The 17347-nt window shown below is 32.2% G+C and overlaps 1 protein-coding gene across 1 annotated transcript; it reads right to left on the bottom strand.

Moving 5' to 3' along the window:
* Positions 1-842: 842 nt before the first annotated feature.
* LOC131842868 (uncharacterized) lies at positions 843-16954 on the bottom strand. Its single transcript, XM_059191438.1, has 15 exons — positions 16632-16954; positions 15946-16342; positions 15178-15262; positions 14408-14610; positions 13274-13358; positions 12800-12854; positions 10872-11081; positions 8467-8625; positions 6874-7086; positions 5880-6072; positions 4086-4164; positions 3275-3477; positions 3083-3167; positions 2359-2413; positions 843-1081 (listed from the first exon to the last, which is right to left on the bottom strand). The coding sequence occupies exons 1-15, from the start codon at positions 16925-16927 to the stop codon at positions 844-846; spliced, it is 2556 nt and encodes an 851-aa protein (XP_059047421.1). The 5' UTR covers positions 16928-16954; the 3' UTR covers position 843.
* Between the last annotated feature and the right edge of the window lie 393 nt (positions 16955-17347).

Consider the following 17347-nt stretch of genomic DNA (forward strand, 5'->3'; position numbering starts at 1 on the left):
TTAATTCCCGTAATAAAAGATAATACAACGCCCTAAAAACTGGACTACAATTAACATTAACACAAACTGAAATCAACCCTCTACATCTAACATTAAAGTTCACTATCACTCATTCACTACCTTAGCAATGTCCATGTCGTTACTACTATAACATATTGTCCAAAATATCATGACACGTGAGAATGTTAAATGCCTCTCTTATATCGTCCGAACTCAATCTTGCTGAGGGAGGGTGGCAGTTCGAAATATACTGGCTGCTAGCACCAAAATAAATGGTATCAGATCACGTGAAATGACGATTTGTCGTGACGCCTAAACGATTACACGCATCATTAGTCATATTACCACCTTTGATAACATCATTTATGCGTTTATGTTACGGTTAGGGTACGGCTGCCTGTATGTACACGTCAGAATAAGGGTTTACGGTAATCATTGTGTTTTTATTAATGAATTAACTGATTTTAGGATTTTGGGGTCTTGTGTTTTATACTAGACTATTATAATTTTGTACTTCTTCATAATTATTATCGTTACATATAATAAAAGCATGACATTATCATGTGAACTGTCTGTCTATTTGTTAATGTTTCACGTAAAACAGATTGTAAGAAGCACCTACGACGAAAGTATAACAACATAAGTTGTTAAATGTTAATCAACATATAGGTTAAATAAATGTTAACCAATATATAGGTTAAATAAAACTGGGATAAATGTCTATATAAATAATAAATAGAATACCTAACAAAGGTATAAATAGCCAGTAGCTTTCTTTAATATGTAGGTCGACCATATTCAGGTTTAGTGAAAAAGAAAAAGATTTTATTGTACACAATATATTCAATCAAAACGCAAAATAATAAATAATAGAAAGTTCCATAACAGAACGACACTCTTCAATAGTTTATGTTCAGATGCTCGGGAATAATGCTTCATAATTTTGTTAAATCTGTTCGATCTTGGAATTAGTAAGGATATGATGCCATCCATAGTCTCTTTACATGTTGGTATAATATGCTCAGGAGATAGAGCGAAACCTTCTTGGCCATTATCACGTAGCTCGAAAGTAATCACGTACCTGCATTAAACATACTAAAGGATTAAAAATAAAATTGAAGATAAAGTACATCAAATGTATGATTTTCCCAAAGTGTAATATTATGAGACATAATATCCCTATTATGATTACGTTGCGGAATATCTTATCATATTGCTACTAATACTTTTAATTCTTCCATTACAACACTTTGACGATGACGGTCTAGTGGTTTAGTACACCGCCTTACTTCCGATGGTCGCGGGTTTGATTCCTCGCACGGCACAAATATTTGTATTCATAAATATAATTGATTGTATCGGTCTGGGTATTTTCTATGTATATTATGTATGTATTTACGAAGAAAAAATGTATTTATGTATTTGTAACAGTTATCTAGTACCCATAACACAAGCTTTAGCTAGCTTAGCTTAGATAGCGTTGTGTGACTTGTCCTGAGATTATTATTATTTTTATTTACACTGGTACACACAATTTAGTACAGACTTTTGTTGTGTATTTTTTTCTCTTACTGAAACTAATTAATGTTTCATTTGGTTTTATTCTTTTTGTCACTTTCCATTCAATTCACCTTTACCATTCTTTGTATTTAGTAATAATAGAAAAAAATCTGAGGTATAAAGGTTGGAAAAGGTTATTAAGGAGTAAGAACATCTATATTAGTGACTTAATATGTTAGAGTTCACATCAATATTGTACAAATAATCAGATATTTTAAAATGATATTAAAAGAAGGTAATTTGTGTTTTGGTACTAATGAAGTAACCAATGTAAAGATTATTACATATATTCTAAAATAGTGCCATCTAGTATTTATAGACCGACCTACTACACTGACTTCGGTCTATAAATACGGAGGTCGGTAGTTGAATAATCCTCTTTCGTTGGGTGAGCCGCGGCATTCAGTCGACGAGCGCAGAGCGTGCCGGTTGTGTTTTGGATACTAAAGTAAATTGTATTAGGAATGGGTTTATCCTGTTTTTATAGTTGGGCCTGGGGGAAAGCTGCAAATAGTAAAGGTGAGTGTTAATGCATTCTAAAGGGGCCTTTTAAACCTACACCCGTGTCACAAGTCACGGGCGCTACTTGGATTTCCCTTGCGGTAGCCGGCTTCAAAGCCTAAGTTGTTATCTTTAATTAGTGCTTCTTACAAATATAGATATACTCATTCTCATTTCATTCAAAGCCGGAATAATAGTATTCAACATTCAATTCACTTTTCCTTCAAATCTCTGCTCTTTTTCCCATATATTATGTAAATATTATTATTTAAATAAAATCTGATTGATTTTACTCACGGAACATCAAAATTTCTTTTAACCCAACATCCACTGACACCCGAAGTTATATATCCTGAAAACAGTACAATTTATGGGACAATCCAATTCAGACAACGATCGAAATTCTGACGGTTTGAGGTTTGAAACCCTGGTGGTACCCTCAGACTAAAATCGTAAACGTCAGGCAGGTTTTGACCTTCAGTCGCTCCATAAGTCTTTCCACGAGTTGAAGTATCTGCACTCGCCAGCCATTGTTCGGCAAACCCGTAAAGACTTGTATGATCAGTGTCCAATTAAAATGGCGACCGTAATTCTGACGGCCTGAGCTGAGATTCGAACCTCAGCGGCGCCTTCATATCAAAGTCGTATGCATGAGGCAGGAGTTAGACTTTAGCCGTTACATAGATCCTTCTGTGGGTTTGAAGTGCCATCTCACTCTTTCATCATCTCAATCACTCATCTCAATCATTTGGTGAAGATATACATAACCACTAGAATAATTCGAAAAATAATAAAATTAAAAAATATTTATCGAATAAATTCTTTTACCTTATTAATAAGAATGCAATATTAGTACGATAAATGTACAGATACTAATTTTATAAATCATTTATATACAAAAGAACGACGACAATATACTGTATTGTTAAAAATAAATAAAGAAATTATAAACTTTGTGCAAATTTTCCTAAAGTTTCACAATAGAATAATAAAAATATATCTTTTTATTTCCAAACCTTACCTACAGTATCGTATGCTGTACCCACAGTATAGGATGTACCGTATCTTTGAGATATTCTTTTGGCTGCTTGTTCTCCCATTGCTTTCTGTAAATTAGAATCAAAACAAGAGGGAAAAAATTCAACAATCGTTCTTCCTAATCTACTCTCTAAGCAACATTATTAAAATTATATAAAAGGCATAAATATTTTACCACTTCATCATAATTTCCAATATGATTCTTCAAGTGAGCGAATGGTATAATCATATATTGGCCATAGGAATGAAATCCAATATAAAACTCCAAGTTCCTACTCTTCGAGCGTATGAAATTTGCAAGTGCCCGACTCTCCTTTTCTGAGAATGCTGCAGGACCGCAGTATATATCGGATTTCTTATCCAAACTTACACCAACAGCTGTAGAATGAACATATACATGCAGTAAGTAGCATCTGTTTAAAAAATTGATCCACAAAAGAAAATCAACTTCTTTTAGGATGAAATTTGTATGTAATCCAAATCTTGCATTAAACGAAAATACAATTTGAAAAAAGTCATCTGCATGGATACTTTAGTCTCTACTACTGCAGTCGGTATCATTAGTCTAAGTTTTATTTTATTTTTGTTATTTAGTACAAGTTCGCTGGGATTGTCATTGTCACATTACTACATAGTATAAAACAGAGTAGCTGTCGCTGTCTGTTCCTATGTATGCTTAAATCTTTAAAACTACGCAACGGATTTTGAAGCTGTTTTTTTTAATAAATAGAGTGATTCAAGAGGAAGATTTATGTGTATAATAAATGCATACTATTGTAGAGAAACACTGATAAATTTAAAGAGGAGTGTGATGTCGTAAATTAACACATTTTTTTGCGCTTAAATCGCAAACGCTGACTGAACCCTACGAGATAAATCAAAATAATGTACTAGAGTATTGTACACCTTAAAAAGGTTAACTTGGTTTAGAACCTGTGTTTTGAATGATTCCGGAATGGGTAACTAGTAAATGAGGTGTTACTTACTTCCGAAAGCAGTACCAAAATTTCTATTTATATCCACCCCATTCGGTCCGTTATGACGGTTTTTTCTCCACAATCTATCCTAAACATAAACAAGCTTATTATTTGTTTATTGGAAAATATCTAACACAGTGTAATAAATGTATATCTATTAATCTAAATACATATAACTCAAACGTGACTGACTGACATAGTGATCTATCAACGCACAGCCCAAACCACTAGACGGATCGGGCTGAAATTTGTTATGCAGGTAGATGTTATGACGTAGGCATCCTCTAAAAAAGGATTTTGATTAATTCTACCCCCAAGGGGATAAAATAGGGGATGAAAGTTTGTATGAAAACCGGTCGGGCTGCATAAAACTACTATGATGTGGGCATCCCCTAAAGGATTCTGATAAATTCTACCCCTGAGGGGATAAATTAACTCGAGCAAAGCCACGGGCAAAAGCTAGTTTATATAATAAACTCATATATTACTGTATTGATTTCCTAATAAATTATAAAATATATATATACCACCCTTATCTAAATAGACCTACCCAGATTACCTTTATCTCGAGATGATACAAAATATAAAACCGTGAATGAAAACAGGCAAAACAGTGGTGGAATAATATAGGATAATAACAAAATATGTATTTAGGTGTATTGAGTAGAATTAGTAAAAACTAAAAGTGCAATATGTGTATAAATCGTCTGATTAGATACCTTTGTATGAATGAATGAATTATCTTTATTGTACCTCTGACAAAAAAACATATTATTAAAGTAATATGTATCTAAATATATATAACTCTAAGGTAACTGACTGACATAGTAATCAATCAACGCACAGCCCAAACTACTGGACTGTACGGGCTAAAATTTGGCATGCAGGTAGATATTATGACGTAGGCATCCGCTAAAAAAGGATAATGATTTAATCCAAGGGGATAAAATAGGGGATGAAATTTTGTATTAAACTATGTCAATTTTAAACCGATCGGGCTAAGACTTTGCATGCATAAAGCTACTATGACGTAGGCATCCCCTATGAAAGGATTTTGATAAATTACACCCCTAAGGGGATAAAATAGGGGATGAAATTTTGTATAAATCTTCTTAGATTTACGACTGATTGAACTGAAATGAATGATTGGAGCTACTATGATGAAGACGTTCGCTTGAATAGGATTTTGACAAATTCAACCACCATGGGGATAAAATAAGGAATGATCCAGGATGTAATTATATTCGTTAGAACCTATCAGTACCTAATGGAACGAATAAATTAAGACGAACATTTATAGAAATTTAAAGTTAAATTTCACGCGGACGAAGTCGCGGGAACAGCTAGTATAAACATAAAAGATATAATTGCAATAAGATACAGAAGTAAAGACTTTTGGTGAAATATGAAATGTTACTTTTTTTTCGGACTACTCTAATACTGTCGGCTGCTGCTAGTCTTTACAGCTTCACCGGACGATAGGACCTATGTAGTCGCTGAAGGCCAAATCTCACCTGACGGATACGACTTTAGTCTGAGGGCACCGCCAGGTATTCGAACCTAGGCTCAGCCCGTCGTAAGTTCGATCCCCGTTTGAATTGGACGGGGAATCGATCGGAGGAGAAAATGTTAGTGTTGTGAAATAATATACAACGCTACCTCGGAGAAGTTTCTTAAACAGTAACATGATATGCACTGTGCCCTGAACAAAGCGTAACATCTATATGTATATATTTCTCTATAAACATCATAACATAATTGAATAAAAAAACATTCCTCATAATAACAATAATAAGAACAAACCTCTTCATGACTATATTCGTAACCATCAGGATTCACCACAGGTATAAAGTACCACTCATACGTCAAAGCAATGTTTTTCAGTTCTTCATTGTCTGAATCTCTTGAATGTACAATTTCATTAATTAGATAAGTAACAAAAGCAGGCGATATCCATTCTCTTGCGTGAATACCACTTTCAAAGATTACTTTTGATCTGTACAAATAATTAAAATTAAAGTGTCTGTTTGTAATATCAGATTAATAACTATTCAGTAAATGCATATGAAAGTATGTACGGTACTTACATACATCAAAAATTTAATAAAACAAATTACCTAATGCCTATATAGATACATAGGTATTTGTCTGTTTCTTTTTGAAAATATCTGAAATGGCAGAATAGATTTTGACGGGACTTTCACTCGCAGATAGCTAATGCAATGCAATTTTTTTCTATGACAGCCTCGGTGCTCTATTTTAGCAAATCGCATTCCATCCGGTGGTAGCGGGTTCGATTCCTCGCACGATATAATCATCATGAGTATGATTATTTGTCTGTTTATCAGTCTGGTTGTTTTCTGTGTATATTATGTATATGTATATTTACAATAAAAAAATTATATACGTATTTATATCAATTGTTTAATACCCATAACACAAGCTCTGCTTACCGTGGGACTAGATGGCGTTGTGAGAATTGTTTTGGTTTATTTATTTATTCTACGGCTAAGTTCATTAGATACTGTTGACATCATTCAACTATAGCATGTTTTACTGAGACAAAGGGACTCACAGAAACTGGTGTAAGTATAAACAGATAGAAACTAAATCTTAATAATATTATAAACGCGAAAATATGGATGTTTGTTGCTCTTTTACGCAAAAACTACTGAACGGATTTTGATGCAACTTTACATTAAGTATAGCTTATGCATCAAAATAAAATAGCTATATTTTTGATAGAAATTAATGAAATTAATATATTTTATTAGTCAATAATATACTATTAAATTACCTCATTTTGCTTCCTCTTAAGGCTACTCTCACTGTTAATATATCTCGATTCTCATATGTACGACCAATGCTTTGCAATTGAATCTCTGTCGGATACATCTTGTTTAGGTCTTTCAACCAGTTATAAATATCATCTAACCGATAGAAACCTCGCCAATCGAATGAATCCATATTTCTTCTAATATAAGCCTTTACTGTTTGCATGTCGAATACCCTATAATAAATATAATTAATATTATTTTTATCGTTAAAAAAAAACAGTTTCAAAAGTGTTCAAGTTAATTATTATTATACTAATAAAAGCGTACGTAATAATCTATACTCTATACATATAAATAAAATTGATGTGTCTATTTGTAATATTGAAATAACCATATGAATATAAATATGGTACATACACCAATATAACATTTTTTACAATTTTTATCTGTCTGTCTGTTTGTTCCGGCTATTCTCTGAAATGTTTCGGTCGATTTTGACGGGACTTTTATTGGCAAATAACTGATGTAATTGGGAGTAACTTAGGCTACTTTTATTTTAGAAAAAAAAACTTAAATTCCACGGGGACGATACACGGTACGGCTAGTTAATAATAATATTCCAGGATATATCGCACATCATCTAGGCCCAAGCTAAGCAGATATTATGTTACCAGTAGTAAACAAATGATTAAAATACCTTTGTTAAAATTTTAAATACGTTTGTGATTGAAATTTTGTATTAGGTATTCGAGCAATCATTTATGTAACTAGCATACTTCGTTTTATCACATGTTATTATTATTAAGTGAGTAAATAATAATAAATAAACTTACAGTAAGTAAATAGGTCATTTATTATAACAATTGAACCCTGCTAGCCTGCTAATGTACTGTACATTAGCAGGCTACGCTGTAATATGCCATTTTACAGTGGGCATGCAAATTTTATTAAAAAACCTAACAATTACATTAATACATTATAACATAATTATATTATTTATTATTACTGTATATATTAAGTGTTAATCGATTTGTGCGAGGGTCGAACTCACGACCATCTCAAGTTAAGTTGTGTCCAATTACTACACAACAGCAAATAAATAAATTATTATTATTATTATTAACATAAACATACAAATCAGAATTATTCCCCACGTATCACATCAAATATAATATACAATATATAATTACACGGTACAGCTGTACAGCTGTCGCTCTCTGTTTGTCCCAATATATGCTTAAATCTTTAAAACTACGCAACGGATTACAAAGCGGTTTTTTTAAATAGATAGAGTGATTCAAGTGGATAGTTTATATATATAATACATGTACACCCGGGCGAAGCCGATGTGGGTAGCTAGTACATTATATATGTATATGTAAATCTTAGAACTTATTTTTGATATCGTTGAAAAGATCTTAATCAGTCGGACGTTCTTATCTGTATTATTAAAAGTAAGATGTTTTTAGGAAATTATTCTGCCAGATCGGATGATAATTATGAAGATGCTATGAATCAGTGTTTATTACATTTCAAATACGATAACAAATTATTGATAATATACATCCATTCTTTGGTAATGACCAAGCGATAGATTAGTAATATATAGGTACCTTTGCACATCCGGAATTATTGTTGTCAAATATATACCAGAATCGTTAGCCTCTCTCAAGAATGCCTTCTGCCTTTCAGGAGCCATTAGAAAATCCACTGGTCTATACACCAAACCGGGATTTCTCCAAAATTTCACATCATAATCGTCACTCAAATTCCTGAAGAAATTCAAATGCTTCTGAATAACTGGTATCGCCCGATACAGAGTATAGTTGTGATATTTTTTTGTTAAACTCATTTTCGTTTGCAATAATATCATTATTAAATATATAACAAATGACATAATTTGCGTTGATACTATTTAATGATTTAGAAAACATGCCAATTCATGAGCCTAAGAGATTTCACATTATTCCATACTTCAAAATTTGACGAAATTTCAATGTTTGCGTATCAAAACTCTTTTCTTGTACCTTTTTTTAAATTCATTACGATTTGAATGAATATAGAGTCATATGTATTGAGAATATAACAGATTGTGAAATGTCTCTTATTGCAATTTCATTATTGTGAGTTGTCGTTATAATCCCTGCATATTTCGAAACGGAATACTATTTCCATTATAACTATATTTATTTAAAAGAGTATCAGACTTTATATATATATATATATAGGTAATATGTATACGGTATCCTACAGTATATGTAGTTGTCTGTTTTAAAATTCTAATCATATCTAACCTATCAAATAATCATTACATAGTATATAACAAAGTCGCTGTCGCTGTCTGGCCCTATGCTTAAATCTTTAAAACTACACAACAGATTTTGAAGCAGTTTTTTTCAATAGTGATTCAAGGGGAAGGTTTATATATATAATACTCCCGTGCGAAGCCGGGGCACGTAGTTAGTAATTAATTAAAAAAAATACAAAAAAACGTTGTTAATTTTACACTTACATAGTTACGAAGTAACATATATATTATATGCCATTATTATACATATTGTGTAACTATAATCTATAATTAATCGTAACTATAATTATTAAATAGTTCTACATAATCAACATATTGTTCTATAACAACAGGATAAATTTTATACACTCTACCCTTGATTCGATTAGCATTTACAATAGGCTGTTGAAATACTTAGATAAAAAATAGTCTAAAACAGGAAAAAATAGTATTTACATAATGAATAAGCTGAGTAAACAACATTTATCTATGATTTATAATCATAGACAAAGCATCCTGTATGAATAAGTGATGAATAATAAAAGATTAATAACTATTCAAGATCTATGATATCCAATCTACTAATAATAATCTGTTTGTTTTACGAGTTTCAACCAACATCGATAGTGATAAAGCATATAATTCCATACTAATATCATAAATAAAAAATTGTGTACGTTTATCTGTATGTTTGTTATCTTTCTGTAAATAAACGGCTGATAATATCTTATTATTTTACATGTAAAGTAAATTGTATCACATAGTGGGATATTAGACTGTTTTATATTTATGTAAAAATAGATTGTCAGGGGTAACAACTAGTGAAATACAAATTGATGACTAGTATTCTTTATTTACAACTTCAATTCATATAACTTCTAGTCACAAGCTAAGCAGAGTTTGTTGTGGGTATTAGATAACTGATATATATTCTTAGATACATTTTTTTGTATAGACATACAAAATATGCATGTACACACAACTTACAAACAATCATGCTTAACACAAATGTTTCTACCATGCTTGATGATTCCTCAATCAAAACTGCTACCATCAGAAGTAAAGCGATACGTTTAACGAAACGCTTTTTAAAAGCTCAGTCAAATTCCAACCGTGTTTAATGATTCCTTAATCGAAACTGCTACCATCTCGGTCAAATCTCATCTCTCCACTTAAATCTACCTGTATTCCTTCTTGCTATGTGTCTTGTTCCTTGGCATATGACATTGTTGTTTTTTTCTTGCACTTTTGTGTATTTATATATGTATGTATATATTGTTTATAATATTTGTATTTTCGTATATGTATGTATGGATATATTTTATATATAGTATATATAATGTGTGTTATCTTCTAATATTTATTGATATTATTATCCTATCCCTATTCTTACGTTTATATATATTCATCGATTCTATTTAAGTGGGTATATTCTTCAGTTATCGATATACTAGCTATTCGCCTTGGCTTCGCCGGGAGTACATATATTATACATATATACCTTCCCCTACAATCACTCTATCTATTAAAAGAAACCTCTTCATAATCCGTCGCGTAGTTTTAAAGATTTAAGCATACATAGGGCCGGCCTGACAGTGACAGCGACTTTGTTGTATACTATATAATGATGATAATGATAAAAGTTATTTATTAAAATAAAATAAATAAATGTCATTAATAAATCTAAGTTAGCATTAAATAATATACACAATATTACATTAATAATGATTTATTCTGAAACAAATGAGTATAATAAATATGAATGTATTGCTGAAGTTACTAGTTGCAGAATTGAAAAGGTTCATTCTAATGCGTTTTGGTCGTGCTGTCATTAATTCAACCATGCCGACTAGACCCTCCTTACATGTTGGTACTATTTGATCAGGAGGCAAGGCATAGCCGTAAGATCCATTGTCACGGAGTAGAAGTGTGAAGACGTGCCTAGAATAAAAAAAAAATATTTAATAGTGTTTTATATTTTGTACACTATTTTGTATGTGACCCCAATTGCATTCTTGTCTGGTTGACCTCCGCGCGGTCCTCCCTGGAAACAATCCTCGTTAATTCCTGGAGATTTGGACCAAAATGGACTGACTAATTTGAGTTCATACTATTTAGTGTTTTATGCAACTATTTTGGTAAATAATCTGTTAGGGGAAAGACGATTGTTAGTAATTTGTGACCCTTATTGTTAGCAATGTCATCTCAGGTTGACCTCCACGTGTCCATCCTGGAAAACATCCTGATTAATTCCTAGTCAATTGACCACAATAGGCTGACTAACCTGACTTCGTCCTCGTCCTATTATTCTGCACTGATGCCCCGCTAGCGTATACTGTTAGTGCAGGTGAGTGCACCACATTTATTTCATATCACATTAGTTCATTTCATCATCATCATCATCTCAGCCCGTCGACGTCCACTGCAGAATAAAGGCCTCCCCCAAATCTCCCCGACGATCGGTCCTGCGCTGCTCGCATCCATCGCCTTCCAGTGATTTTGACAAAAAAGCTAGTAAAAAGAATGGTTTAAAAGTCTTTAAATAAGTCTTATACTTTAGAAATGGCTTCGAGAATGTTTAATTTTCAATCGTTGCATTTCTAACATTTCTAACTTTCTTTGTGCTGTTTTTTCCTTTAAAATATTTAACACTGCACTCAGAGATTTCATAAATATTAGATGAGTTGGAATTGAAAATGGTCTCTGTCCCCTATAGTCGACAGATGCCTAGTAGAAACATTAATTTTTAGTTCAGCTTTCTCCATATGGTTACAAAATATGTTAAACCCATCAATTATGTGACTAGTTGAAATCCGCGGCGCTGCTTGCACGAATTCTATGTATTTACATAGAATTCGTGCAAGCAGACATTTACATTTACATAGGATCTATCCTAATCATTTTTGACAAACCGTAAAAACATTATATTATATATATATATATATACAAATTATTTTTACTATAACTACTTAGTTTTTTATAATTTTAACATTAAAAAACTATATCTTATTAACATTATAAACGCGAAAGTTTGCGAGTATGAATGGATGTTTGTTCCTATTTCACGCAAAAACTACTGAAGGGATTTTAAACTTTACAATAACATAGTTTATGCATCAGAATAACACATAGGCTATAAATTTAATTTTTTTTTATTATATTTTTAATTTCATCCTGTAGTTTGGTCTTACGTCATTTTGGGGATGAAACGTTTGTATATACACATTACCCATGCTTAGAGAAACCTATAAATATATACAAATAACACCTAGGTACATATATAGTTAACAGTAATATAATTTTTAACTATAACTTAATTTATCGTTATTTTATTAAAAGAAGAATAATGTTAATAAACTGATGGATGTTTAAACTCTAAGTAAATGGTATAAATACCATTTATTTATTTATTTATAAAAACTTAATGCACAAATTAAAAAAAAAATAGGTGCATATGGCGGACTTAACACCATAAGACATTTTCTCCCAGTCGCCCATAGGGCAAACAGAGATTAGTGGGCATTTAAGTAAATAATAACATTAAATAAATAATAAAAGAAAGTAGGTACAATTTTAATAAAATTCATAAATTGAAATATATATATCCAACTACATACATACTTAAATAAGAATATATACATAAATATATGAGTTCTTACTTGACATTAAAAGTTTTCTTCACCCAACTGGCGCTGTTACCAGATATTCTGAGACCTGTTATTGAATAAAGAATAATTATTCTTATTTGTATATATATTTGTCGAGATAGACTTTCTACAGGATCGTTTGCGTGGGTATTGTTGGATGGATATGAATAATAAATAAATAAATAACCCTGGTCAATTGACACAGTGCAATCTAGCCCCACAGTGAGTAGAGCTTGTGTTATGGGTATTAGACAACTGATATAAATACTTAGATATGTTTTTTTTTATAAATACATACACAATATACATAGAAAACACCCAGACTGATACAAATAAGCATACTCATGAATACAAATGTTTGCATCGTGCGAGGAATCGAACCCACTATTGGAAGTAAAGCGGTGTGCTAGACTGCTAGATCACCGAGGCCTGTCAGTTAGAAGACAACAGATATACTTTCGTATTATAATATCAATATATAGTCACCCAAAGTATCGTAGAATGTTCCAACGCTGTACTTCGTGCCATATAATTTATACATTTTCACTATCGCTTGTTTCCCGTAATTTTCCTGAAAACAAACGCTAATTTGAATTTAAAATCGCACATGAATATTTATTATGATCGACTGAGTGAATAAGACTTGTCGTTTTTACATTTAGCGGATAGGTACGTATAATTAGTACAATAATTCTTTGCTGCATCGGAAGCTGGCTCTGGCCATATTTCATGGAGTACATATTCCTATGTCTAACTAATATCATGTGTTATGAATGTTACATGATAAAGTGATGTTCATCTATATACATAGGTGTCTGTTCAGTGGCTTGTCAGATTTCTTATTCTAATTATCCAAATATATCCTTGACGACCTCGGTGGTCTAGCGGTTTAGCCAACCGCTTTACGTGCGATGGTCGCGGGTTCGATTCCTCGCACGGCACAAGCATTTGTATTCATGAGTATGATTGTTTGTATCGGTCTGGGTGTTTTCTAAGTATAATGTGTATTTACGAAAAAAAAATTATCTATGTATTTGTATTAGTTATCTAGTACCTATAATACAAGCTTTAGCTAGCTTAACTTGGGTCTAAATGGCGCTGTGTGAATTGTCCTGAGATTATAATTATTATTATTAATTACTTAAAAAAAAGTTATATAAAAAACTAGCTATCCCACGCAAATGCGTCGGCGTTTCATTTGAAAAATATTGCAGAAGGTAGGACTTTTTACAATATTTTTCATTGCAGTTCCGCTCCTATTGATCTTAGCGTAATGTCATATAACTTAAAGCCTTCCTCGACAAATGGACTATCCAACACAAAAATAATTTTTCAATTCGAACCAGTAGTTCCTGAGATTAGCGCGTTCAAATAAACAAACTCTTCAGTTTTATAATATTAGTATAAATTAATCATTATTATTACACAGTCTGTCTGTCTGTTCGTCCCTATGTATGCTTAAATCTTTAAAACTACGCAACGGATTTTGAAGCGGTTTTTTTAATAGATAGAGTGATCAAGAGGAAGGTTTATATATATAATACATGTACACCTGTTGCAAACTCAAGTCGTTAATAAATCATTTGAGCAAATCCGACTCGTGTTTGACTTCTAACTTACCAACTCATTATAGTTGTCAACGTGTTTAATTCTATCAGCATATGGTATAACAATCTTCTGTCCGTAAGCATGAATAGAGAAGTAAAATCTCAGACTGTCCTTTTTGTCATTAATAAAATCTGCTAAAGCTTTCGTCTCTGGTTCTGAGAAAGGTGAATTTCCGCAGTACTCTTCATCTGCAGGTACATTGCTGGCATCGTATGCTGTAAAATTTTTTAGGGTTTATAATTTTTTTTATGTAATGTGCACTGACGGTAAAATCGATAGATAGTAAGTGGTAATCGTCGCCATACATGTCACCACTACGGACATCACATTATCATGTGGTACCCTTGATACCATTCATGCGTTGCAGAGGACTAAGATGTAACGCTTCTTATCCTATAATTTCACTATGATTGTCTCATCTATGATTACAGTTTTTTTTTTAATTTAATAATTTATTTCTTTTAGGCTACTAGTAGCTCATATTATAATTACCTAACAGACTAACATAACATATGAAGGATATTAAAAGTAAATAAAAAATAAATATAAATTGTCTGTATGGTCACAGCACTGATGACGGCAATCTACCAAGGTAGCGCTGATACACCACACCCTTCGTCCAGCAGTCCTCATTCATGGAAGTGGTCAGCATGTTGGTGGGAACTCGGGACATTTATAATATGTAATTCATTAATCTTGAGTTTTGTTTCTGATTATTTAAACTACATACATTAATCATTGACATTGTCCATAGATAAACAATAAAATACACATAAATTTACCTCCGAAATTATACTCGAAATTCCTGTTCAGATCAACACCGAAGCTCCCACCCACACTACGTCTATTTTTTTTCCATAGCCGGTCCTGAAATGAGATTTTAATAAATCACTTTTCTTCTTTATTATAGTACTTGTATAATATTGTATAAAAATAGAATAGGACCATAGAATAAAAGATGAAACTCGCTGAGTCAAGACGTAATTAAGTTTAAGAATATTTGTATGCGATATTTCCTCAAAGTTTATATATATATATATATATATATACATTTATATAATGTATAGTTACTTGTATTTCTATAATTCAAATGCAAATAAGCTTACAACCCACCTGATGGTAAGTGATAAGGATTGTCTATGTACATGAACGGCACTGTGGACATCACGTAATAATAAGACGCCTCTGATAACACTTATGGTTTGATATTCCTCAGATGTCATGCCTCCGATCCTGTAATTTCACTGCTTTTTCTTGCTTAAGCAAAATCTTTATTTACACAACTTTTATTTTGAGGTTTTTAGGAAAAATCCCAAGGTGTTCCTGCTCTTTATCTTTTGTTGGGGTTAGGGGATCGAGAAAGCAGTCTTTCGCAATCCGACGGCGCCTTTTTTCACGCTACAACTCAAAAACAACGTACAAACCGGCTAAATAAGTGAGGTTGAGGTACGCACGCAGAAGATATTTACATAGTTTTGTTGAGAACTAGAACAGCGCCCCATGTAAAAAAGAATAAAATAAAAGAGCGGATAAATGTTTTATTTACTAACCCCTCTTTGTGTAAAATCGTAACCATCTGGATTAACAACTGGTAGTAAATACCAATTATATTTATGTACTACACTTGAGAATGCACCACTTGTTTTATTACAATGAATCAATTGATGTGCCAAATAAGTCACAAATTCCACTGACATCCATTCATTACCGTGAATTCCACCTTCCACTATAACTGTCCCTTTTGCTCCTGATCTCTTAATCGCAAGAGCATATATCTCGCGTCCTTCAGCAGATTTACCAACAACAGACAATTCGGTTATATTTGGAAATTTCAGTGCTACATCGGCTAACCATTGGTAAATATCGTCCAAATTGTGATAAAACTCCCAGGAAAACGACTCGGCCTTCAAACGTTGGTATCTTCTTATTATTTGTTTGTCAAATGCTCTAAAATAATATTTACAGTATTTCTTAGAAATCAAGAAGAAAAAGCAAATCATCTATAATTCAAACACAGTTTCACTTTCGATGGTCGCGAGTTCGATTTCTCGCACAACGCGATGATTCAGGAGTATAATTGTTTGTATCGGTCTGGGTTTTATCTACATATTCACTAAAAAAATAAATAAGTATTTATATCAGTTGTCTAGTAATCATAACACAAGCTCTGCTTTCCTTGGGATGGCGTTGCCGCGTTGTGTGAATTGTCCAGTGTATTATTGTTATTATTACTTACTGCTGAATATCAGGTAGTAATAACTCTGCTTTCATTCTAAAATGTGCTGTTCTCTCTATAAAAAGGTCTCTATCCGTAGGGTTCACAAGAAACTGTACATCATGATACAGCTTAATGGGTCTTCTCCAGAACACCATATCAATATACTTCTGTTTCTCCAAATTCTGTAGAAACTTCAAATGATCAACTTCAACCGGTACAACCCCGAATAGGGTGAAGTTATCATACCTCTTGCTCTGGTAAAGACTAAAATTGGTGACAATAAATAGGAGCACAACCAAAACCTTTGCGTTCATAATGTATTTATATTAGTATCGCTTAAAGAAAATAGTTGTTGTTGTAAATATTATATTTCACACTGTATGTATTGAAAATTTTAACTGACATTTTGACACCTGCTTTTTTCTTTTCTTGATGTTGTAACCAGTGATACAACAATAAGTCTATTGTTCTCAGGTTCTAATTAACTAGCTGTTACACACGACTTTGCCTGTCTTTTTTAGATATTTATATTCTTTTTGATATGTGCAGCTATTTAAACGCTTTATTTTTTTGTTATGAGACTTGTTTATTGCAACGAAATAGAGAAAAATCGCTTAACAAAAACCTTCTTCAGTTTCACAAAACTATGTTCTACTGTACTGAACAAATTGTAGTATCTACACTAGTATCCAATCCACAATTTGTGTGTGAAGAAACTCCTCTGTCTGCATTGT

This window comes from Achroia grisella, unplaced genomic scaffold, assembly GCF_030625045.1.
Source record: "Achroia grisella isolate CSIRO2021 unplaced genomic scaffold, CSIRO_AGI_Agris_v1 utg1086, whole genome shotgun sequence".
In the NCBI taxonomy this organism is placed as follows: Eukaryota; Metazoa; Arthropoda; class Insecta; order Lepidoptera; family Pyralidae; genus Achroia; species Achroia grisella.

What these genes read in the sequence shown, in the direction of transcription:
- LOC131842868 (XM_059191438.1), bottom strand. Translation starts at nt 16,927, where the DNA reads ATGAACGCAAAGGTTTTGGTTGTGCTCCTATTTATTGTCACCAATTTT. An exon ending in TTTCGAGTATAATTTCGGAG is followed by an intron (nt 14,611 to 15,177) that starts GTAAATTTATGT and finishes AAAATTTTACAG; the next exon opens with CATACGATGCCAGCAATGTA. An exon ending in TACAGCATACGATACTGTAG is followed by an intron (nt 2,414 to 3,082) that starts GTAAGGTTTGGA and finishes TACTGTTTTCAG; the next exon opens with GATATATAACTTCGGGTGTC.